Source organism: Sinocyclocheilus rhinocerous, unplaced genomic scaffold (genome assembly GCF_001515625.1).
Source record: "Sinocyclocheilus rhinocerous isolate Xijiao unplaced genomic scaffold, SAMN03320098_v1.1 scaffold72, whole genome shotgun sequence".
Lineage (NCBI taxonomy): Eukaryota > Metazoa > Chordata > Actinopteri > Cypriniformes > Cyprinidae > Sinocyclocheilus > Sinocyclocheilus rhinocerous.
In genome coordinates, this window is record NW_015628351.1 from 4,747,090 (window position 1) to 4,772,167 (window position 25,078).

Here is a 25,078-nt window from a genome sequence, read left to right on the forward strand (position 1 = left end):
TCAACTTGGAGTGAGAATTTTTTTTTGGGGTTGTAAAAAAAAAAAAAATAGAAAAAAAAAAATATATTACTAACTAAATAATATAAAAGTACTAAAAAGCAAGCAAAATTGTCCGATTTTTTCCTCACCTCCTCACTAGGTTCAAAGTCTGGGTGTGTGAAGGGGCCAGTTCTCTCCAGGAACTTCTGCACATGACTCCAGCGGCCATCCCAGTCACCAATACTGCAACCTTCAACTGCCATGCTAGCAAAAAACAAAATGAAAAAAATACCAAAATATACTTAAGATACATGCAACAACCACCAGAATTTAAAACAATAATTACCTACACTAAACAAAAAAAAAATATATATATATATGGCTCTGATTTCTCAATGAAATGTTTGATAAAAGTTATCTCTATAAATCTTTTTTGCACTCCAGTCATGAATCTTCAAACATTTGACTCACGTTGTTTTAATTGTGACGCACATGTTTCAAAATGCAGAGGTTTCTGAACGTAGTTTATCTGTCAATGAGCTATTAAGTGCTGTCGATACAGTATTCTTACTTGTAGCCCATGCAGCACAGTAAATAAACAACTGGAACTTACGAGAATAACACTTGACATGGTTTAAGAGTTTTATATCGAGAAGAATGCGACAATAAGAAAATCACAGCTAAAGCTCAGACGTAATTAAAGTGATAATGACAGTTCTGTCTGAGCACAGACCAGACCTAATGAAGACCATTACTGCACGACAGAGTAATGCTAAATTTCATTAGGTGCCTTGAAAGTTATTAACAAGCCTAGCAGCATAACAATTCTATGCTATGTGTGCTGCTAATATCTTGCCCTTCACAAATTAAAATCCGATTAATCATTAGATTCTTGTTACTTTCTCCGCTTTGTTTACAAGTCAAATGCAGGATGAATTTTCAGTCCCTATGCTGAGCAATCCTCAAACCTGCAGCCAGCTCTTAGCATTTCATCACTAACTTCTCAGTCAGCGCCGCTATTCTCCTTCTTTTCTTTTCCCTAAAAAGAAGAAACGAGAGAAGGCTCAAACAAGCTTGCACACGACCACATATCCGTGTAATAATGTTGTAATGAGTTCATCTGCGCTCATTGTTCGTTCTGCGGCACTTACGGCTCTTCTCCATCCGCCATACTTTCAGCGTCCCATTCTTACCCATCCTGCTTTGCGGCGGCGAATCTGTCACCGTTCAAGTCGAAATGCTCGCCACTTGGGAGGCCTGTAACCCACTTCAAACTCCATTTAATTTGACAGAAAGATTTTTTTTCTTTGCAGATTTGAGCATGTGCTGGAGGGATGAAGCACAGCGCCACTGGTTTATACAGTTCGACATTAAATGTCATGGTTATCTGAAAAAGGTATAAGAATATAAATTATGTATGCAGCACAAAACTAAATGCTACCAGTGCTTGTGTACAGCATCAAGCTATACTTTAATTTTACACACTGACCATGAAAATCACAATGACTGGACCTTTTACTATGCCTTTAATAGTTTATTTTCTTTTATTCATAGAATTAATTTTTTCCCCTTGTCACAGGCCCAGATTTTTCAATTTTAAAAATCAAAAAAATAATAAAATGGTTTAACAAAATAAAAAGTCAATAAAATGGTTTAACCATAAAACTATGATAATCTTAACATGTGAAAATATTAGCCATTTATATTAGCCAATATTAATTGTAAAAATATTTTATATGACTATGACAAATTATACAACAGGCCATATAGGATATATGTAACAATGTTTTGCAAAATCACTGCTAAATAAATTGTTTTTTTTCTGTCAGATGTGCTGTTGTTGTTACCAATGTGGCATGATTTCTCAGACTTTCTATTAACAGTATTTTTGATATTCTTAAGATTAATAAAGCAATTTTTGTTTCAAGCAAAGACCAAAAGAAAAAAAAGAAGAGATGAATATATAATGCACTTTTATGGAAACAAACATAAGTAGTTATATCAAGATGAATATTGAACTGTTGATGTATTACATCTTATAATTATTGTATTACATGTGTTAGATGGAAGATTATGTTTGATTTTAATTTTAAGTTAGAGATGTTTACAAGAGCTTCAAACCCAGAAAAAATCATTCAAAATATCAATTTCTTACACAATAACACAGTCTACATTACACATGCTTCTGTTTATCTGAGATCATATCATAATGTCGATTTGTTAAATTATCCTTCATTTTTATTTATTCTTCTTCAAAATTAATTGATTTTATTTCACACAGAATGTCAAAGTTAGTTTATTCACAGAAAACAACCCCATTCAAATTGTTACAAATTATAACCAGCAAAGTAACTGAAACTTTATAAGTTCAACACCCTTAAGAACGTTATTATATTTTAATTACATAATCATAAGACACATCTTATAATAATCTTTTTTTTAATAAAAATATTTTTGTTTTATTTAAATTTTCTGCAAAATGTCCAAATATTTTAATGCTTTCCTTTACTAGATTTTCAAATACCAGTGCTAAACCTTCATTGGTTCAAATTATGAATCTACCAATGAGGAGAAGGATTTTCACACGGTCTCAAGGTGCTTTTCTTTATCTGCGAGTAAATGCTTTTTGTACCCTGACCCTCTGACAAGCACTTCTCATCCCTAACCTATTTCCAGCACTGTGCAACAAGGCTGATGTTTGAGTCCCAGACTAGTATAAACATGTATTACTGTGCTAATAATCAAGAAAACCTGAAAGAAATTAGATAATGCCATGTTAACACTGTTTGTGTGTTTTAATAGCATAGCTAATGAATATGAAGTCATATGTCTTTGAAATAAAACAACTCCTACACACACCTGTTGCCTCCTACAATTGCAACACACAACATTTCTCAGTTTGCGTTAACCCCCTTTAAATCAGAATTAATGTGCCCAAGTGTCTTTTACTCTGGTGATATTGGAAACATCCTTAAAGCTTCATTCAGTACGTTTATTACACTGATTGCACGAGTCTAGTTTCACTATCTCACGGTAATAACATTATCTGACTAAACTGGATCTGGAAATAGTTCAAATAAAATAATCTACTCAACTGATTAACCATCTTTCTGGTTGTGAATGAGTGGGTAGTAAAGGACTGTTGCTGAGTGCGGTCGTCCAATCCTGTTTTGCGGGCATCTTGCGTTCTTCAGACTCCCGTCCCACTTTTACTCATAAAAGATCCCTGGCTGGCAGGCCAGGCAGTAGCTAATTAGTTAGCTACTATTCGAGAGCAGGCTTAACCAGGTCAATCCGGCCTGTGGATACTTCAACATTTCTCCATTTTCTACCCACACAGACTAACGCAGTGTGCAAACACATGCTCTAGATCGCACACATTTGCGCGTCTTTAGTGCAGTTTGCATTGCATTCGGATAGTTTCGCACAGCTCCGTGCTACAGAAAGCGCTTTCCAGCAGCAGGAGACACCTGGATTTCAGCTGCAAAAGCCAGCACCTTGGTTTTCAAATACACGTGCAGTTTGGGATTGCATACGTCTCTCAATCTGTGTGCAGAATGGCGAGACCTTCAAGGTAAGCGCGTTTTGTTGGTCTCTTGCTTTACAGCAATCGCAGGTTCGCACATGATGCGATCTGTATGTGGGTCTCTCCATGTTTGCTAAATGCTAAGTGGCTAACCAGCATTTTTCTACGCGTGTTTACATTGCGACCCAAAACAGCTAAAATCACACGTAAACACGTAGATTTCCATCTCTCTATACACATATAGATTTATTTTCATTAAAACCGTGGCTACATCGGTTTCTGCATCCCCAGACGTGCGTGTGTTAATCGCAAGCATCCAGCATCAAATAAAAAAAGCGGGATAGTAGTTCACACTGGTGGCTAATTAATATTATACAAAAACAACCAGCTAGCCATCGTCGCCAAAAAAAACAAACAAAAAAAAACACTCGCTTTACGATCATCTCGTAATTTAGCGAAAATGTGGTATACTAAAAACGTACTGCGGTGTAAGTTTCACGTGTTTTCCACAGTTAGCCCCGTGAGCATTAGTGTTAGTTTAGCAGCGCGTGTGTGTTTGAGCAGCGCATTGCGCGCCATTACTTCACACACACGACTCGAGCCGTTTCTCCTGGAAACTTGTTTTTAATGAATGCACTTTGGGTTCGGAAATGGTTTCAGTCAGAAATCAAGGCCCCTAAAAGTGGGTAATCAATAAACGTGTTTACGTTTCGCGATAAATATATATTTAAACGCGCCCAAGCTTGTTGTTTTCGTAACATTAGCGTTTGATAAGTGCCAACGAGCTCAAGTGACGTTAACACGGGCAACATGTTGTTTCTCATCTGTCAGACTGTATTTATTTAATATGCGAGTTTGGGAGTGAATGTTGTTCTCGTCGGTATAAATTATGGATTGAGGAGGTCCTGTGGGCAGTGAATATAATCCGACCTGCAGGGCCTGTAGTTCAATGCCCCTATCCGAGCACAGAGTCCCTCCCCACACTGCTGCTGTTGGCATAGCAATTAACCTACTCCAACATGGCACCCCTGTCTCCTCTGCCCCTTCAGTCAAGCCACACAGCTTTAAATAAGAGGAGTGACAGCTCTGTTGCTATATGGAGGATGAATTAAAAAAAGTTATTTTTTTGTTGTTGTTGTTTTTACATTTTGGATTCATACAATTAAACTTGTTTTTTTTTTTAGCCTGGAGAGAAGTTCTGTTGCATTCAGATCAGGTTGTTTAAACTTTTTTTTTTTTTTTTTGCGATAACCTGCCAATTCTTTGAGTTCAGACAAATAAATAATAATAATAAAAATACTCAAAACTTCAACCAGAGCTAAATGTTTTATTGTTCTTCTCACATTAAAAAATGTACAATGTAGAATAGGCCTCTACATCATTCATTATTATTTTATGATTATTGACATTGGAATGTAAGCACTGAAGCATGTAAATGCATTAATATTGTGACAAAAATATTCATATAGATTGAAGACCCCTGTAGTGAACAAATTTTTAGGTCATAGATAATAAATGATTTATAAACATGTGCTACTGAATGTGTGTTTGTTATCTTGTGGGTCATTTACTTTTCCTTTCATGTTCTTTGTGCACAGGAATAAAAGGGTTGTTGACTATGCACAATTCCAGGAGTCTGACGATGCAGGTAAGCTCCTCTAATGCAAATATTTATTTGTTTCCACTTTACAGAGTTCCCACAGTCAGGAAACATCAGGGAGATTTTAAAAATGTTTCCTCCAGGTTTGGAAAAATCATGAAAATGCTTAAAATAAAAAATGGTGGGAAAAAGTGCTCTAATTAATGGTAAATAATGACACTGTGCTGCATTAATAGTTTAGTAGATGCGGTGTTGAATGTGCTTTGAAGTCGTGCTGTTTTCTAACCTGATTCAACTGAATGACTTTATACAGATGAGGAATATGGAAAAGAATCGGATCGGCCTGAGAAAACCTCTGTAAAACGCAGGTCAGTCTGTTTGAATAATTATAATATTGTTAAATATTAATATGTAGCATAGCATCTGAGATAGTAATAAATGATTACTATCTTATGAAAGCAAAAAATTGTAAATAGTGGTTGTAAAAGTGTGATGTTTAAGCACCGCTGTCTCATTTGCATGTATTTATTTTAGCGCTCCTCCATTTGAAATGTTATTTATCAGCTGCATACATATCCATTACACTGTTTTATTTAAATTCATGTATTTTCTCGGAATTATTTTAAATACCTTTAAAAATAAATGCTGTATTTCTTCTCGTGTAGTGATGATTCTCGAATCAAGGACCACAAGAGTAAGTCAATTCTTATAATATATATATATTTTTTCATACTTTATTTAGTTATTGAATATTCTGTCAAAATGCTTTTTTATCCCCTTATTCTAGAGGAATTCAGTGATGATGACAATGACTATGGGGAGAATGAGGAAGAGGAGGATGATGGTGGTGACAGTGAGTTTGATGCTAAAGAGGCCAGCAGGGGGAGACGGACAACAGCTAAACGGAAAAGGGCTGCAGGTATTACCAATATAAACCCTTGAATGACTGCTTCATTCATGACATAAAGTCATGTAGTCATTTTTGATAACATTAATGGAGTAAGCTACTTTCTGTGCACGATTGACATTCAGCCTTGTAAATGTTCTTATATTTTAGATTCTTCATTAAATTCTAAATATGTTATATAAAATATAAGTTAAATCAAAATAATGTCTTGTATTCTTCAAGTGGTCATCTGTGTTATTTTAGTATCATTGAGACTTTTATACTTAAAAAAAAATTGTTTTTGAGTTTTTATGTTTGTGTTTTCTGTTTTCATTTAAATTTGAGTTAAAGTTGTAATAATGTTGCTGTGCTTTTATTTTTATTAGTTTTTTTAAATATATCTTTATAGTTTGTAGTTTTTATTTCAGCTTTAGTTTTAGTCATTTTAGCACATCAAGTTAAACTAAATGAAAATAAGAAAAGTTTGTTTGGCAACAAGCTGATATAAGGGTTTTTTCATATTGTATTTCAGTTAAGAGCTTTTCATTTCAAGTAACAAAAAGTAGTGTATAATGTTAAATAAAAACATCCCACGTCACAAACTTTGCTGTCAGTAGGCAGTGATTAATATCTATCTGTTAAATTCTATCCAATATCTATTGTAAATAATAGTTTAAATGTAACAGCAATGTATGCTGTTAAAATGCAATTTTGTTCTTTTATTCCTCTTTACAATGTCAGCCTGCTCTCATCTGTAATGTTGCCACTCTAATTAACTTGCAAACCTTCAGCTTGTTAATTAACCATGCATCTGCTCTTTTGACGCACAGATGACAGTGATGATGATGATGGTAAGGTTGTGAGGAAGAAGGGCCGGCAGGTGCGTCAGGCTGCCACTAAAGCTGCGTCCAAACAGAGGGAGATTCTTCTTGGGGATGGAGGAAGTGAGGATGAGGAGGGAAAGGAAGAGGAGGAGGAAGATGACAGTGACGTTTACACTGGGGGTATGTAGAGTATTATACTAGAGTCAAAATATTTGACATAGATGTTAGCTAACAGTGAGATACTTGTTGCTTTGATTCATACTTCTCTCTTCTGCTCATAGAGGATTCAGGCAGTGATGAAGACTTCATGGCTGAGGATGACGATGATGACAGTGATTATGGCCGACCCAAACGGAAGAACTCAAAAGTGAGCAGGAGAAGCAAAGACAAGAAATCCCCTAAACCCAAGATAAGGGCTTCAGGTAAAGCCACCCATTATCCTACCATCAGAAAGGTCTACTGTAACACCTTCCTAATTAATCGCTTCCTGCTCAAATTAATTAAGAACTTCCTCCAGATGCCTTTAACCGTCACAGTTACAGTAATCAAGTCAATTATCTTCTCCCAGTGACCCGAGGGCCCAAGAAGAGGAGAGGAAAACGTCAGACGAAGGTGAAGAGAGTTGTGAAGAAGGCCTCGCCTAAAGCTGAAGATGAAGATATCGAGAGCAACAAGGAGGAGGAGGAAGAGGACGAGGCGCAAGAGGAAGACAGAAAGGAGTCGCCTGCCCCCAAGAAGACGCAGGATGACGAAAGCGGCGCCGAAGGAGAGGAAAACAACGACAACGGTGAAAAGGAGGAGGAGAATGAGAATGAGAATGAGAATGAGAAAGAGAAAGAGGAGAAGGACGATGTTTCTGAGGAGGAAGCTCCATCAGGCGAAGACTGAGCTCTTTCGCTTGCTGGTGAACGTGTCTGTTATCTGTTTTTCTTAACGAGGAGCAGTAGGATTTAATTCCCACAATACTCAAAGAGTGTTTTGGATGTTTGTTATGTCTCTCAGCTTGTAAATACCATATCTCAAAAAACGAAATCTGTAAAGTATTGTCAGACCTATCCTAAATCTGTACGGTTTGGCATAATCTTGAAATGCGGACCTTCATATTAATATTTATCAACGTTTCAATTATAGCTTTGCCGAAACTGTTTTGTTACAGCTGACCTTCAATGTATAACAAAGGATGAAGATGATTTGCCCAAAAAATGCAGATTATACTGTAGGCTCTGTAGTTTACTTTCGGGCACCTTAAAATTGTTCCAAATGCATTTGAAAAGAACGCAACTGCTTGTTAATTCCCAAACAAACCATTTTTGTGACTTTTAATGTACATGATCTCATCCCAGCTGCGTTGACCGGTGAAAAAACACAGGCTTATAATGAACATATACGCTTGTCGTCATGAACTGCGCTGGATTGTTGTGGCTGCAGTTCAGTCACGTGATTTCCTTGCTACATCGACTGTACGTTACATAGCTCTAGTACGCTACTTTCTCCCACTTTCCGTGCAGTTATTTCTTGATTCAGTCTAGTAAATCAGCTTTTATCCATCTGAGCATTTGAACTAAGATGACTTTTTCTATGGTTGTATTGAACCTCTTTCATGGTTAGCATGCTTTCATGTACGTGGTGCGAAGTACGTCGGTGGGCGGAGTCTCGGGCTCCGATGTAAACCTTCAGGATGAGTGATGTCAGAAGTGAGCTAGTGAAAACCTTATTATTGACCTCTGTGATGCTTCATGTGTGCATTTTCTTAAGAATATTTGACGCTTATAGATGCCTTTTTTAAATGAGCGGTCCGTTGAGCCATTAGAATGGTAAAAACGAGCTGAATTCAGTGCACACCATCCATAGCTTTCTCAGCTGCAAATGACCATTTTTATTGCTTGTATCTCCATCCTAATCTGTAGCCTTTCAGTCTATATCATAATTTATCCCAAATAAATGTTTGTTTTAATTACGCTATTCTGATTTTTGTAAAATTTGTTTTACAAGGAAAAAATAAAATGTATCTTTAAAGAAATCTAGTAGTTGGTGACCTGTTCTTCACTTTTTTACAGCATAAACTTTTGTTAGACTGTAATGGAAATGACATCATGATGTTTTACTAGCTTCTTTCAGATTAAAAACTGACATCCAGATGTTTTCTTCAAGTGCTGGATGAATATAATTGAAGCACAGCTCCTTCTTACAGTTCTTACAGGTTTGAAGAAGATCAGAGAAGATTGATCCCTGATGTGCAGCTGTGTTTTGTGTTTGTACGGTTCCTTAAGCTATGCTACTTTCTTTTAGAACCAATACTGTACATCTCAGGATGGCTGAATATAGTATCACACATGAAATCAAAGCAATAGCTTGAGAGAAACACTAGTTTTTCTTTTACTCTTCTTTTTATCTGTTTCCATACATGTAAGATGCAAAGAACTTGCTGGAAGAGTTCAGCTGAGCAAGATTTGCTTTTATACAAATAGAAAACTGTGGCAATGACCTCCAGCATTTTTGAGGGGATTTCTCAGCAGTGCACAATAAAATACTTAATGGTTGTCACATTTACTATTGTTCTGTGAATTTTTGTGGATAAAACAGAGTTCAATAGGAATTCATGCGATCTGTAATTTTGCATGAGAGCTCAAGATTAATGCAGATTTTGCGATGTATTCAAATTGGTCATGCAGATTCACCACGCTGACCGTCTGTGTGAGCGAGCTGTGCTTCATGCACGTTACACTACTACTGGCATTAAAAAAAAAAAAAGGAAATTTTTGCTAGTGTGACTGGACCTTTAGGATGACAACCATTTTGGGACAGTTCACCCAAAAGTGAAACTTTTCATAGTGAGTATCATTTACTCACCCTCATGCCGTTCCAAACCTGTATGATTTCTTTCTTCTGTATGAAGCCCCACACATGACATGCAGAGGCAGAAAAAAATAGAATTCGTTCCCACGACTTAATTTGTTGCCTTGTTTCAATTAAATCATCACCAGAAATTAAGAATTAGTTTGTGACCACGTTGTACTTTGTTCCTTATTTTTAAATCAAAATGAGGGAACAAATTAGTACAACATGGCCACGATTTAAGAAAACGAGAAAACGGTTTAAGTTGTGGGAACAATTCTTAATACATGGCCATAATTTCACTAAAAATAATTCTTAATTTCTGGTCGTGATGAATATATTTTTATTTGCATGTCATAGGTGGGGCTCTGTATTTCCGCAGTACACAAAAGGTATTTTAAAGTTTATTTTAAATGTTTTAACTACAATAACACAACATTAGGCTACAGTGACCTTCATTGTATGGAAAAAATGAAAAATGTAAAAAAAAAAAAATTTGAGTTGTAAAGAATAAAAAGTAATACAGGTTTGGTTCAACATGAGAGTGAGATTCAGCATCTGACATCATCATAATTTGTCTAGGACGCATGCTTTATTTATCTTGGCAGAACACATGAAGTTTACACAGCAAGGTGATGACATGGTGAACAATAATTTATTGCAAATAATTGTTTGCCTTAGTCATCACGAGTTTATTTATTTTCATGTAAATACAGTACATTTCTCCATGAACCTCCATGAACTCCAGCCCAAGACCAGTTTAACCAAGAAAAAAAAATGACTAGGAAAGTTTTGAATGACTAGGAAAGTTCTAGGAATTTCTGCATCAGGTTGGTGAATTATTAAACGAGTTTAATCTGGTATTTAATTTAGTGTTAGTGATTTTCAGTCTTGGGTAAAGTACAAAACTTTATACATTTTATGCCATAAATTACTTAATTCCCCTCCTGTAATTAAAGATTTCTCACATTTGTTAGAGTCTCCTGTTCCAATAATATTCATAATTTAGCAGTCAAGATTATCTGCGAGAAACTGAACATCAAATAAACAAAAAATACATATATACCAATACCAAACGTAGCAGAAATACATAAAAAACATATTGCATCACTATAGTTTCTGTTGTTGTGGGGTTTTTTTTGTTTTTTTTTAGACAAATATGATAATGAAAGCACACTGACTGTTTACAGTTGTATTGTTAAGTATTTCCAGCAGATTATGACCCATGAACGGTCTCATCCAGAGTCATATTTAATTGATTCAGTTTGTTTTACAGCAACTTTCTGTTCTGGAGCTGCTTTCTCTGAAGCAGGTGGAGCAGGTGCCGGTGACGCTTCCACCATGGCTGCTTTTTTAGATGCTCCTGAATGATGAACACATTGAGCCAGAGTCATATAATGTTGTCCAGTTTACTCAAACAGTATTAATATCACCAGTTCACCAGTACATAAATTATCACCATGTAAGTTTGATGTTTTTACCTGTGAGATTTCTGTGGATGCGGTTGCACAGGATCACGCTGAGAAAAAAGACGAAACCGAGGCATCCAGTGCCCAAACCACACACTAAAAAACTGTAAGTGCCTTTTTTCTGAATTAGCTAGAAGAAATTTGCTCAGGGTTATTTACTTCCTTAGAAAATCTTTCCCAAATATTAAAACAGGAGCCTAAGAACTTACTGATCCAACCAACACCTGCAACGTCATCTCACCCATTCCAGCAGTTGTCACTAAGACTGTTGTTGCACATCCTGAAGAAAAAAAGAGAAAGTGTTTGTTTGGCTACATTTGTTCATAATTGTGGGACCATCTGAAGAATTTGAAGTCAAATGTAATAAATACATCTATCTATCTATCTATCTATCTATCTAATTGTTTCAAATTAAGAACGTCATTAGATGTCCCCAACAGGAGGTTTTGTCATATTTTCTCACTTTTGGGGTCAAATTTGAATTTCTATAATGATAAAAACTAAGAAATTCATACATTCATAATATAAAATAACAAGTATTTGTAATTTACAGTCTGTAATAGAAATTCATAATATAAAATTATTTAGAATTTATAGAATAATAACAATTAATAATAATAATAATTATTATTACTATTATGGAATATAGAATATAAGAACAATATAAAGTTAAATGTCTCCACCATGATATAAAACACGAAGTATGTTTGTGTGTAATTTACCGCGGTACTCTAGGATATCCTCGGTGTAGGCCACTAGGCAGGGGAAAACACTGCTGATGAAAAGCCCAAGCAAGGTCGTCCCAACAAACAGAAACACTCTGTTTGTGTAGAGGATCAGTAACAGCAGCAATGTTACAATCACACCAGCCTAAAGAGAGAGAAGTGAGAGAATTCACATTCAACAATCCTAAATCATTGATTCATTACATACTCAACAGCCACATGCTGTATTTCGAATAGCTGATAGCAACAGGGGAGCAGTATAATAGTAAAAACTTAGTTTGAGTGGATGTGTACTCTATAAACATGAGCTATATTACAGAGTATGATAATAGATTACCAGGTTCACGACGAGCAGATGCACAGATCTGAATCGGTATGACAGCGGGATGGACACCAGTCGTCCAGCAGTAACAGCTGCCCAGAAGATACAGTTCAGGTATGCTGCCATTTTAGCGTGCAGAGACATGGGAGCTGAAACAGCATACGTGTAAACAAATCCGGCGTAGACCCCCTAAAAGTGAGGTTCAAGGGTCAATATTAACTTGCAGTTCTCAAAAATATTCATTAAAATAATTAGTCTCATTGAGCTCACTCACCATAATACCTTCCGTCATGAATAACACCAAACCGCCTAAGATGTGGATACCAAAAAACGTGACCGGTAACCCACGCAGGCTACCATTCATACAGCAGCTGAAGATGTTTCCATGTCCTCCATGATGAAAACCTAAGGGGATCATAATAAAAAAAAATAAAACAAGTTGTCACGAAAGCCGTACCTCAATAACTAGCAGAAGTCAATTGTATAAATGATTTTACATGTTAGTTTCAGTCACCTACACTACTGTTTAACAGTTTAAAAGGCTCAATAGAATTGTTTTTTAAATAAATTAATCATTTTATTAATCAGGAATGCGTTAAACTGATCAAAAGGGACAGTAAAGACATTTTTAATGTTTACAAAAGATTTCTATTTCAAATTCTGCTTTTGAATTTTCTATTTATCAAAGAATCCTGGAAAAAAAGGTTATGGTTTCCGCAAAAACATTAAGCAATACAACTGTTTTCAACATTGATTATAATAAGAAATGTTTCTTGAGCAGCAAATCAGCATATTAGAATGATTTCTGAAGGATCATGTGACACTGAAGACAATTCAAGAAAATTCTGCTTTGCATCACAGGAATACATTACATTTTAAAATATATTTAAATAGAAAACAGGTTGTTTTAAATTGTAAAAATCTTTCACAATATTGTTGTTTTTACTGTATTTTTGCTCAAATAAATGTAGCCTTAGTAAGCCTTCAGTGATGTGTTAAATTAAAAGGATAGTTCACCCAAAAATGAAAATTATTTTATTAATTACCTTTCCGGGTCTGGGAACATATCAGTTGTGTTGCTGTCTATGCAGGTTCAGAGAGCTTTCGGATTTTATCAAAAATATCTTAATTTGTGTTCCGAAGATGAACGAAGGTCTTACGGGTTTGGAACGACATGAGGGTGAGTAATTAATGACAGAATTTTCATTTTTGTGTGAACTATCCCTTTAAGACTGCTGTTCACTTGTACCTGCATCGTCTGGTTCAGATATTTCTGTGCCTTCTGGTGCTTTAGTCTCCATGGCCAGCTCATCTTTGTCCAGCAGACGTGGTGTGCTATTTGGGCAGAAGGGGAGCAGCTTCTCTTGGTACATCAGCACAAAAACCACAATCGGCACGGGTAACTAGGAGAGAAAAACACTAGGAGTTCTCACAGAGACCCAAGACCTTTTGCACACCACGCACAGGGCTATGCATCAGCTTACATTAATGAGAGCCATGATCCAGAAGGCGTACGCCACGTTGGCCTTCTCCTCCACCGGCTCTGAGTGCGGGGAATTCTCAGCGAGGATTACAGGTGACCTGAAGCTGGATCTGAAGTGGTGAATTATCTCTGTGGCATTTTCTGTGCTATTACTGCCCAGGCAGTGCTCTGATATGAAAGGGTCTGCAATCAGGGGGCTCACCAGAGCACCGAGCCCAATGAAGAAGTGCAGTGCCTGGAAAGAGAGTGAAGACACAGACAGGAGACTCAAATTAGAGCTGTCAATCTAAGGTGTTAATTTAATAAAAATTAATTATAAAAGAAATAAATAATACATTTAATTATGCCCCTGTACAAACCACATTCCCCTCCCTAAAAAAAAGGGGGAAAAAAGAAAATGTTGCATAAAATAAAAAAAGGAAAATATGGCACTCATTTTTTGCATTGTGACATTAATATCAGGACAGATAACCATATCACCCCAGTTTTCATAAAGTGTTTAGTATTTTTTTAAAGGAATTCCATTATTGTAATAATGTTATTTATTATACTGTATCACAGTAAAATACTGTTTGCAAAGATTTTTAATTAAAATGATTAAAAAATGTTTTTATACATTTTAAATTTATATAAATGATGATGATTATAATAATTATCATTTATTATAATGATTATATAAGACTCTCTATTTTGCATTACAGTTATGATAATTTTTTACTGCTTTATTCTGTGTTTAAAATATTAACAGGATGAGGACACAAGGAGATTTTTATTTTTTTTAATTATTATTATTATTATTTTTTTATTATAGTGCTGTCAAACGATTAATCGCGATTAATCGCATCCAAAATAAAAGTTTTTGTTTGCATAATATATGTGTGTGTACTGTGTATATTTATTATGTATACATAAATACACATACATACAGTATATATTTTGAAAATGGGGATAGAAGATTGTCTTAAATCTCACAAGGCCCTTTCTTGCATTTCTTGATTACTGTTCACATAATTCCATTTGAATTAGGCTACATCTTTTTCCACTTTACAGGACCATCACTGACCCTATACATTAAACAGACTTTCATAACTAGTTGAAATAAACACTGTAAAGAACTGAATGTATGGACTAGCACCTCTCCTGCGTGAGATATATGAAGATAAATGTCTTTCCTCACCTGTAGAAAGATAGCAGAGTCTTTCTTATAAATGGACACCAGTTGGATGTTTGCAATAGTGTCGATGATGCCCATCGCCAGGCCTGACACTGCCATAGCAACCGCCAGCAACAGCACATTATAGCAAAGTGGGATGATAGCAAAAACCACAGAGATGATGAGGGAGGAGAGGAAGAGAGCGATGAGGGCCCAGAACAACCTAAGAACACAAGAAACAGCACGAAAGCTTTATTACTTGTTATTTGTTAATTATACCACTCTATTTCTCAAGCTTTTGTTTCAAAGTATTGCCAATTACAAATGCTAATGTTTAAGATCTGGAGCAGCTATCAAGACAGCTAAGTGAGCTCGCCACTTGATATTCCACAACATGATGTTTATCTGCATTTCATAGAGGGTCTTAAATTGTATTGTATTTCTGTGCTTTCATGTGTCTGACAGCAGACAGTTAGTAGTAGTGCTGCACAAGTAATTAAAATTTGTCTTTTTACAGTGAAATGTTACAAAAGTGGTTTATTCTGTTTTTATTTAGTCATTTTTATATGTTAATAATAATAATTTTCATGAATTATAATTTTTTTGAACAGAAATATTACAATTCAATTGACATTTTAATTGCATTTCCCCAAACGGTGCAGGTCTAGTTAGTGATTTTTTACCCTGTGGGTACTGCAAGGTGTCTGTAAAATACAGTAGACATGTTTTTAAAACTATAATAAATATTTAATATGATTTATATTCATATAATGTTTATATATTTTTTTATATAATATAATTATTGATATAATTTTAGTTTTTAGTTTTTTAAATTTTTAAACAAGTTATATCAATAATCGTATAGGTTTTAGCTTCACCTTATGGTAAATCACAGCTCAAGGGTTTGTTTGAGAGACATGGTGACAGTGAAAGCATATTTTATTGCACTGTGTTCAGATCCCATCTGTTGAGGATGTCAAGAAGTTTCAGGCTGAAAGCGGACATGAAACATTGCAATAAATCTGTGTTAAACTATAAAGCGGCCATAATAAAAGGTCAGCCAACATCTGAGATTCACAAGGTTAATCTTGAAAAAAAAAAGGAAAGAGGGACAAAAAGTGCATATACTCTCCAAGCAGGAGTGTAATCGACTCTGACAGCCTTTTACTGTGTCTGACATGAACTGATTATCTAAAGAGAAACTAAACCAAACAATGGAGTAACGGAGAGTTTATCTTGATGCAGATGTCCATCTCCAGTGGTCTCCTCATACAGTTTCTCAGCAGAGACTCGCTGCTCTACTCACGTTTTTGTGAAAGCTCCTCCAATCGAGCTGCCGATGAGCAGGCAGAGCTGCTGGGAGAAGAACACCCAGGTGATCTCCTGTAATGTGGAGCCAGTCTGGCATTTCAGATCTAGGATCGTTGGCCCCAGAAAGGCTATGCTCAGTCCAAAGCTGAAGAACACACTCCAGTATGTCAGTGTATGTTGACAGTTCCTTCTGAAAAGTGTTAATATACGCTCTTCAATTAACATAGCGTGAAAATCTCCAACCAATTCCACTCACAGCTGTAGTTCTTGGAGTCCTGCTGTCTGGATGTTTCTTTCTATGGGTTTCAGATTATTTGCTTAGATGACAGATCACAGAATAGATGATCATTTCCCGCTTTTAAATTCCTTCACTCCTCCCATTTCATGAACCATTTCATGCGATGCTTCTGAAGTTAATGCCTAAAAATCACCTCTCAACAGAGCTCTTCGAAACTGTCAATGATTTTCAGTTCAACTGTCAATGATTTTGATTCTCAATGAGAGTCGTGGATCACAATGTGATCATCTGAACACGACTGGACCACTTATATTACATCAGCATACTTTATGGGACATTATGTTTGCATGACCTCACAAAGAAACAATTTCTAAAAGAGCATTTCTTACTCATTTCTAAAGGTTGGCTATAAATACTATGGTTGTGGCTCTTCAATTTAGTATGAATGGATTGTTACGAGGCTTACATCATTGATTGAAGTTTATTCTACAAAATAATTCAGAGAGCCAATGGGACAATCATTAGCTTCGTAAAATTACAAAGTGTTACTTATATACAGTACTTGTTAAACAATGGCCTATGAACCCATCCTAAGGTTTGTTTGAAATGTCAAAACCCATATGTTTATAAGGTCCTGGTGAAGACCTGCATGTTTAGATGCATGTCCCTTTAAAGCAAAAAAAGTTTTATAAATAAATCATGAAAATTCTCTCACCATTTACTCACCCTAGTTTCAAATCTGCATGATTGTCTTTATTCTGCAGAATATAAAAAATATATTTTAATTAAAGATAATTAAATATATGTATTTGTATTTTTTAATTATTAAATAACTAACTATATTTATTCTGTAATTCATTACATAAAAATGTCATACTAACATATTAACTACATTTAGAAACATACTGAAATCATATTAAAATAAAAATGAATATTCTGTCATTATTAACTTACCCTCGTGTAATTTCAAGCCTGTATGAATTTCTTTATTCTGCAGAATACGAAAAAATATTTTAATTAAAGATATTTTAATTAAAGATAGATAGATAGATAGATAGATAGATAGATAGATAGATAGATAGATAGATGGATGGATGGATGGATAGATAGAGATTTTTTTAGATTTTAAGTTTTAATAGATTAATCACATTTAGTTACTGTGGAAATAAAACTATATAAATGCAATTAATAATCAGGTTAAACATATAAATAACTATAAACTGCAATAACCTTTATTTTAAAATTCACACATTCAAGGACTCCCATGCAGGGTTCTGTGGACCTACAGTCCAAAACTTTTACTTCAACTTCTTGTATTTATTAACAGAGAATATTTTTTCTTGCATGTAATGCTTCATTATTAATTTTTTATTGTAACTTGCAACTTTTGGGATTGTTGAGCTGCATTGAGTTCTGCATTTAGTTTACACGGTGTTACACTGTATATTGTATAGTGAGAAAAGAGGAAGCATTTATATTGCTGCAAAGCAAAACTGCTTCAAATTCTTAACTCAAAAATCTAAATACTGTATGCCCTGCACCAAATCAAGCAGTTGCACTACATGCTCTCAAATCTGTATATCCTGGTTGCCTTTTGGGGACCCATTTAGGAGTTTGCAGGAACTCCTATTTCTCCTAGCAGCAAAAACCTTTCAGTGGCTGTCAACAGCCAAACCATGAACCACTGACTATTTTCAAACATTTATTGGGCTCACACACACATGCATGCTGATTTCTTCTTTATCAAGTCTGATTAGATAACAATAGCCAGTAATGCAATGAATCCAAACAGAGAGCAATCTGATTTAGGGAGTGTATAAAATGGCTGTCTTAGATCTCAGAGGAGAGGAAGCTGATGACAGGTGTGTGCTTTTAGAATGGACATTGATTAACACGTTTAAACACTTTCTCACTTCCTAAAGCTAACTGAAAGTGACTTATTGGAGAGTAATTGCAGACTAAGACCTCAAATATGTCTGACATTCTGAATGAGGACATGTTAATTTTCAACATAGCTATCATTCTGTGAATTGCAGAATGTACTTTGTGATTATAGAGATCTGAGGATAAGTAGTTATATTTATATATTCGGCCTCAGTCATATGGCAGCATTAGAAGTAGGAGGCCTCATTTGTCTCATCAGCATGGCGCAGCTCTGAAGCATCAGAGACCAAATGAAATTGATTGCAAAATTATTGTCTGACAGAGGCTGCAATTTGTAAAATCCATAATTATTATTAATGCATCGCCCTGTTGTAATCAGATAGCACATATTTCATTTGCCTTGCAGTTTTGGCATCAACTGCTGTACTAAAAAATGGATAATTAATTTATCCACATTTAATGGTGGAAAATAGTTTAAAATAATTCCTAAAAAAAGCTTTTTTTATATTTATCAACAGATAATGTTCCAATATCTCTCGAGCAAAATTAGATAACTGTTTGTCCTATTTCAACATGCAGCATTCCGGTTAATTATTTTTCAGGCATTCATTCAATACCACATATGGCTATGACTATTTAGACTTGAATATGACATGAATATGCAAGAGCATTGTCTATGAGCACCGGTTAACCATTGTTGCATTTTAATGACAGGATGATATGTGAAATGCAAAAGGTCATGAGATGTTAAAATTTTGCAAATTGAGATGAGAAAGGAAAACCTATTATATGTGACACACAAACGTGTGCTTTCTTTGCCTCGGTTTCATCTTGATCAGCTTAGTTGTATGGGACCCTGAATCACTATACAGTTTTTCTGAATTGCTGAAACACATTTCTCGAAACCATCACTCATTTTCTCAAAACCAATTTGTCAAAACACAAATCCAAATCTTCAAACTAAATTCATAGAACTACTGACTCTTCTGGCAAAATCAAACAATCGCTTCAAAACCATTTCACCTGTACTCAAAATCAAACAATGCTTTCAAATCATACACACATTAGTCAATATGATCCGCACTGCAGATCATTCATTAGACACTACATCAAAAAATGGAGAACACAGTGTGCAGTGTGTGTGCAGTGTGTCTGTAAGTTCTTCCACCCTAACGTGGTAGCCTTGCAATTCTACACAAGAATATACTGAAATTACCAAAATACAGTGTATAAAAAATAAACAGTGTAAAATACATGTTGTAAAAAAATGTGTCCTCTTCCACTCTTCTTTAGCTGTTCTTTTGAACTTTCCAATTGATTATATGGTGGCCACGGAGAATCTGCTCAAATTAGGCTGAACTCTATGTCCTGCCTTTGTCATTTCATGCCTAAGAACATGATCAATCACAGCAGCTATGATTTCATCTGAAATGAATGTTCTTGGTATTGCTCTTCATCCTCCTCCTCTTCCTCCACCTCGTATATGCACTCTTTCTCTATACCTCTCAGATTGCTATCCATTGTTGATTGATGCACCCGTGCCATCTGTGCACTTTGAACTGGCTTATATTTTGTATTCACACAGAAACAAGTGTGAACAATTTTGAATTATTGTGTGTAAACAATGACAGCTGTGTTGCAGTTGTGCTCGTGTTTAGGGTTTTGCATCACAAGTTCATCACAGTGTAAATTGTGTTTTAGTGAGTGAGAATGTGTTTAGAGTTTTGTAAAAAAAAGAGTGCATGAGATCTGCAAACAGAGTCTAAACTGCCTGAACTGGTTTTGCAGAAAGAGTGATTCCTTTGACAAATTGGTTTAGGCTATTGAGAATTTGGTTCAGAGAATGGGGTTTAGTGTCTTAGCAAATGTGAAAAACTGCAATTATTGGTGAAAATAATTGTTATTTCTCCTTGTCTCCACTAGATGTCATAATATAGTGACATCTAATCAATGAAGTTGTGTGAAACAAGGTAAAAAATGATTTTATACAGTAACTGATGGGGAGCCATTTTATTATTACAGTTTTTTTTTATGATTGCTTATACACTAAAATCAATTCAAGCCATGGAGGAGGCTTGTGACCTAATTAATGCAGGGTCTGTGCAAGGATGGATTCGCCATTCAAGAAGATTCTTCCCTCACTGTCTTGTGAGAGAGGACATCACCTGTGATGTGGACAAAGTGCTATGGCTAGATGATGTTTAGGTTTTTTTGTTTGTTTTGTTTTGTTTATTTTTTATGCTTTCTTTTTCTCTCCACAAATGTTTTTGCTGTTTATGTACTGTATTCCATTTAGAATATGTTCTGATTTTCAGTGCAATATGCAACCTTTGAAAATGCATGGATGTATTGACTGATTTTACAATGTGGAGAGAAATAAATATTTTCATCAATGTACAGTACTGGTCTTGTGTGTTGTGTTTGGTCAATCGTGTACTTTAACAATATTTCTGAAAAAATCAAACCCAGGCTACAGTATATCATTAGAAAAGTAGAAATGTTACATGTGTTTAAGATTGAGCACCACAGTGTGTAAGTGGTTCAAACAGAATCAGATTGTATGAACCATGTGTGTGCCATTTGGTGCCAAAATTGGGTTTTGTTAAATTAGTTTTTAAAAGTTTTGAATGAAGTGCTTCGTTGTGCTAAAGATCTGAGGTGTTTTGCTACTTGTGTTTGTGGATGTGTGAATTGTGTGTTGTGTTTTGACAAAAAGAGCCTTGTTTTTAAAATCGTGCTTAAGCAATCGTAAAAAACGGTAAATTACTCACAGCTATTGCACATATTTAATTAATATATTTATTGTCATATTACTTTTGTCAAATTCATAAATGTATTTTAAAGTTTAAAAATCTGTTTAAATCATAAAATAGAAAACAGAAAATAAAGAAGAAATATACTTAATAATATAATAATCATAATAATATTGAAACATTTGGGCAAAAAAATGTTCATGATTTTAAATAGAAATTGAGCCCTCTGCAGTTATCATATGTTAGGGTTTGAGAAATTACCCATGACTTGTACTATTTACTGTTTAACACTATTTTAAATGCTAATGATTGCAAATATTACATTATGAGTATTGCAAATATTTAATTCACACACACACACACACACACACACGTTTGTGTCACATATAACACGTGTGCATGTTACATTTAATGTTTAATGTTTTACTTTGTAAAATCTGTTAAATTTGATACCAATAATATATTTAAATAATATTTAAATATTTAAAGAAAGAAACAGCTCTTTTGCATTTTTCAATGTATAAATGCTTTTTATAATATAAAATTTACATTTTATATTTTCTACATTTAGACAAATATTGAAATATTTTGGGAAAAAAGAGAAAAGGTACAAGAAATAACTCTTTTGCTTTTTGGAATTTCAATAATTTTTTTTACTGATACAGCAGTACCTGACAAAAGACAGAAAGTCATACTTTAGTTGTGTCATTGAACAATAATTTACTAATTCCTCAGTCAGAACTATTTATACACACACACACAACTCACAAACACAACTCACAAACACCCAGACTCTTGTCCTTAGTTCATCCAGACATGTCTGCTGATATTTGGTATGGGTGCCACGTCAGTGTTGTGCAGCTGGCATGTCCCTCCTCCCCTGCCTGACATTTAGCAACACTTTAACTCCCAGCAAATGCACTAATGTGTGCGCACACACGTAAACTGAGGATAATTAGAAATCTGTATACAGAATAATTGTTTGACTCTTCCACTGTGAATTTTTAATTATCTCACACAGTGAATCTTTCCATCTCTCTCTCTCTCTCTCTCTCTCTCTCACACACACACACACACACACACACACACAAATCTACAATTAAAGCTGTACAGTTACAGCAGGGGTAGCATGGACCTGACATTATCCCAGTCTGGGGGATTTCCCAAAGGACAGGCTGACGTTACTAAACACTCAAAGGGTATCTCATGCTTGCTGGCATGACCTTGATATTATCTGTGCTCCACTGCAACCAAGAACCAACAAGAAGAATGAAACATCCAAAACATCAGATAATGAAAGCAAAAACAAGAGTAAAACTAGAATTAATGCCTATTGGTGGAATGTTACTCTGAATCGAAGTTATCGTCACCAAACGCTCTCCAGTGTACAATAAAAGGCATAAAAAAGCCTTCCCAAGGCTTTTAAGGCAATAAAATCAAAACAAGATCTTCCAACATCCATCGCACAGACCTCAACCACAACAAATCAATCTATTCCACCTTGATACATCAAGGTAGACTATCTATCCCACCGCCTCGAGTCAGGAGCAGGACCATATCCTATGCTTTATCTGAAACCCAATTCCCCTCCTCCAAACAAGATAAATGAGAGGCATGGGATGGGGCTTCGATGGGGCTGTTTGCAGGTTGGTTACAGGCGGACTGTTCTGTCATAATTAGAGCTCTATAGACTTCACTGTGCTGCTGCTCTGTGCATCTGACTGAGATTGAATGGTGTCCTGGAACAGGAATGCATCTTTTACTTTGCACCCTATTATTGCTCTATCATGTTTTGGCATGCACCCTTTTGCCTCAGTATCATGTTTTACTAGTCTAAACTATTAGCACTGACTGGATAATACTTCAGTATGCATCCTGAATCATGCTTGAGTATATAAACTATTTGCACTGTGTAATGCTTTAGTGTAAAAATTATTAGCATTGCATCATACTTTAGTATGCATCATCGCATCCGTGCTTTAATATACAAACTATAAGCACTGCATAATACTTCAGTATATAAACTATTAGCACTATATCATGCTTTAGTACACTATTAGCATTGCATCAGACTTTAGTATGCATCATGCTTTAGTATATAAACTTTTAGCACTGTATCATACTTTTGGTATGTAACCTTTATCATGTTTTAGTATACAATCTATTAGCACTATATAATTCTTTAGTATTCAGACTATTAGCATTGTAACATGCTTTAGTATACAAACCATTATCACTATCATGCTTTAGAATATGAACTATTAGCATTGTATCATGCTTTAGTATATAAGCTATTAGCACTTTAGCATATAAACTGTTAGCGCTGTATCATACGTATGCACTTTGTATCATGCTTAAGTATTCAACCTATCAGCACTGTATCATGCTTCAGTATGCACCCTTTATCATGCTATAGTATAAAAACTATCAGCACTATCATGCTTTAGTATACAAACCATTTGAACTATGCATTAGTGCACAAACTATTGCATCATATTTAGTATGCACCCTGTATTACGCTTTATTATACAAACTTCTAGCATTATATCATGCTTCAGTATGCACCCTTTATCACGCTTTAGCATTTAAACTATTAGCACTATCATGCTTTAGTATACAAACTATTTACAATACATCATGCTTTAGTATAAAAACTACAGTGTTAGAAATATAGCACGCTTTAGTATACAAACTATTAGCATTATATCATGCTTTAGTATCATTACCATTAGCACTGTATCACACTTTAGCATAGTTAATAAGTTCTGTCATGAAACTCTAGATGGCACAGTCCAGTAGGTTCAAACTCAGTCTGACATTACATCGTTATTCAAATTGCACAGCTGATTGGTTACTTTTCATATCAGCAGGTAATGAGCTTGCTGCTCAACATTCAAATACTCGGCTAGTGCTTGCTATAGCAGTTTCAGTGCGCTTCAGAAACCCTCCACCTTCCCCAGCTCCACCTGTACTGATTTGCTATGGGGTGATTTAATGCATGTTATATACGGGGGTTATTTCATTTGTTATATGTGCAGCAGCAGTATTTCTTACATGCTCACAGAAGCATGTTTGTGGATGTATTGGCAGTAGCATTACCAACTCTCTGGGAGTTGACATGACAGAAAAACATTAACACTACATTATACTTTATTATTCACATGCTTTAATATGCTTTAGTATACATACTTTTTGGTTTTTTGGCCTCCTATGCTTTGGGGCAGTTTTATGAAAGTGTGTCAATTTAATGTTGATATGTAAAGAATCATGAAAGGCATGCTAGGGAAAAAAAATTAAGGTAAATCATATTTGCTGTTCAGCCAGCTGTTCAGACTGATGGAAACCATCTGTGGAGATCTAAGACAAAAGCAGGCTTCCTTGCACACAAGAGCAAGCCTGTGTGATGATCACAATGCTGAATACCATCTAAATATGCAGATTAAGAGGAAGATGCTCTGAAGGTTTCTGAGAGGTTTAGATTGTGCTCACACATAGCCGTCTGGCTGAGAGAAGATAAGTTGGACATAATTCTGATGAGACGCCTCTCAATTTTGGCATCCACAACAGCCACAATTTGTTCTGAGCCTTGCTGTTTAGGGCCACATGAAAAACACAGTCCCACTGAACATCTCCTGCCAAAATGCCCCACAAAACCATACTTGCTCATACACAATCTAGAAAGCCTTTTGTAACAGATCTAAAGCATCCACAAATGCTGCACAATGCTTTTTATATGCAAGCAGGGTCACTTTAATGATCGTCATTTCCAAAGAACCTTGAGCAGCGAGTCTATCGTAAAGCCATGACCAGATTACCAGCACCTCTGATGGATAATGAATAATTATAGCTCCAGGCTTGGTTAATTATTGACGGTTTTGATATGTGAGGTGAGTTGATGGATGGATGGATATGAATGATGGATGGATATGAAAATCTACATGCTGCTTGATCTCATAGACTGTCTGGACGGGTGTTCTGGCCTGCTGATAAGTCTCTCACTGCGACACCCTCTCGCCCCTGGAGCCTTCATCCTCCCCTGCTCCTCCTCCCCTCCCCCCAGCTGTGTCCTCGCTTAAAATAGAGCTACAAA

At 35.4% G+C, this 25,078-nt stretch overlaps 2 protein-coding genes and 1 long non-coding RNA gene across 4 annotated transcripts; 1 reads left to right on the plus strand and 2 right to left on the minus strand.

Annotated features, from left to right (window-relative positions):
• Nucleotides 1-133: 133 nt before the first annotated feature.
• Nucleotides 134-3,134, minus strand: LOC107737649 (uncharacterized). The gene is made up of 4 exons (XR_001639815.1): nucleotides 3,075-3,134; nucleotides 1,131-1,366; nucleotides 948-1,018; nucleotides 134-243 (listed from the first exon to the last, which is right to left on the minus strand). It is a non-coding gene; the product is annotated as an uncharacterized LOC107737649 (long non-coding RNA).
• A 64-nt stretch (nucleotides 3,135-3,198) lies between these two features.
• On the plus strand, nucleotides 3,199-8,623 carry LOC107737648 (nuclear ubiquitous casein and cyclin-dependent kinase substrate 1-like). Of its 2 annotated transcripts, none has more exons than XM_016549225.1 (8): nucleotides 3,199-3,553; nucleotides 5,104-5,153; nucleotides 5,419-5,473; nucleotides 5,771-5,799; nucleotides 5,893-6,024; nucleotides 6,822-6,995; nucleotides 7,100-7,237; nucleotides 7,384-8,623. In XM_016549225.1, exons 1-8 carry the CDS (start codon nucleotides 3,537-3,539, stop codon nucleotides 7,701-7,703), a joined length of 915 nt encoding a protein of 304 aa, XP_016404711.1. In that variant the 5' UTR covers nucleotides 3,199-3,536; the 3' UTR covers nucleotides 7,704-8,623. The 2 variants fall into 2 exon arrangements, with proteins under 2 accessions (XP_016404711.1, XP_016404710.1); XM_016549224.1 differs by having other exon boundaries at nucleotides 3,202-3,553; nucleotides 7,097-7,237.
• Nucleotides 8,624-10,885: 2,262 nt separating this feature from the next.
• On the minus strand, nucleotides 10,886-16,338 carry LOC107737687 (major facilitator superfamily domain-containing protein 4B-like). Its single transcript, XM_016549275.1, has 10 exons — nucleotides 16,109-16,338; nucleotides 14,827-15,025; nucleotides 13,651-13,884; nucleotides 13,416-13,569; nucleotides 12,441-12,571; nucleotides 12,182-12,355; nucleotides 11,842-11,989; nucleotides 11,329-11,399; nucleotides 11,132-11,249; nucleotides 10,886-11,013 (listed from the first exon to the last, which is right to left on the minus strand). The coding sequence occupies exons 1-10, from the start codon at nucleotides 16,336-16,338 to the stop codon at nucleotides 10,886-10,888; spliced, it is 1,587 nt and encodes a 528-aa protein (XP_016404761.1).
• Between the last annotated feature and the right edge of the window lie 8,740 nt (nucleotides 16,339-25,078).

Coding starts and splice junctions, on each gene's coding strand:
- LOC107737687 (XM_016549275.1), bottom strand. CDS start 16,338: ATGTTAATTGAAGAGCGTATATTAACACTTTTCAGAAGGAACTGTCAA. Junction 12,356..12,440: donor TCATGACGGAAGGTATTATG/GTGAGTGAGCTC, acceptor CCTCACTTTTAG/GGGGTCTACGCCGGATTTGT. Junction 11,250..11,328: donor TGCAGGTGTTGGTTGGATCA/GTAAGTTCTTAG, acceptor AATTTCTTCTAG/CTAATTCAGAAAAAAGGCAC.
- LOC107737648 (XM_016549224.1), top strand. Junction 5,154..5,418: donor CCAGGAGTCTGACGATGCAG/GTAAGCTCCTCT, acceptor GACTTTATACAG/ATGAGGAATATGGAAAAGAA. Junction 6,996..7,096: donor CAGTGACGTTTACACTGGGG/GTATGTAGAGTA, acceptor TTCTGCTCATAG/AGGATTCAGGCAGTGATGAA.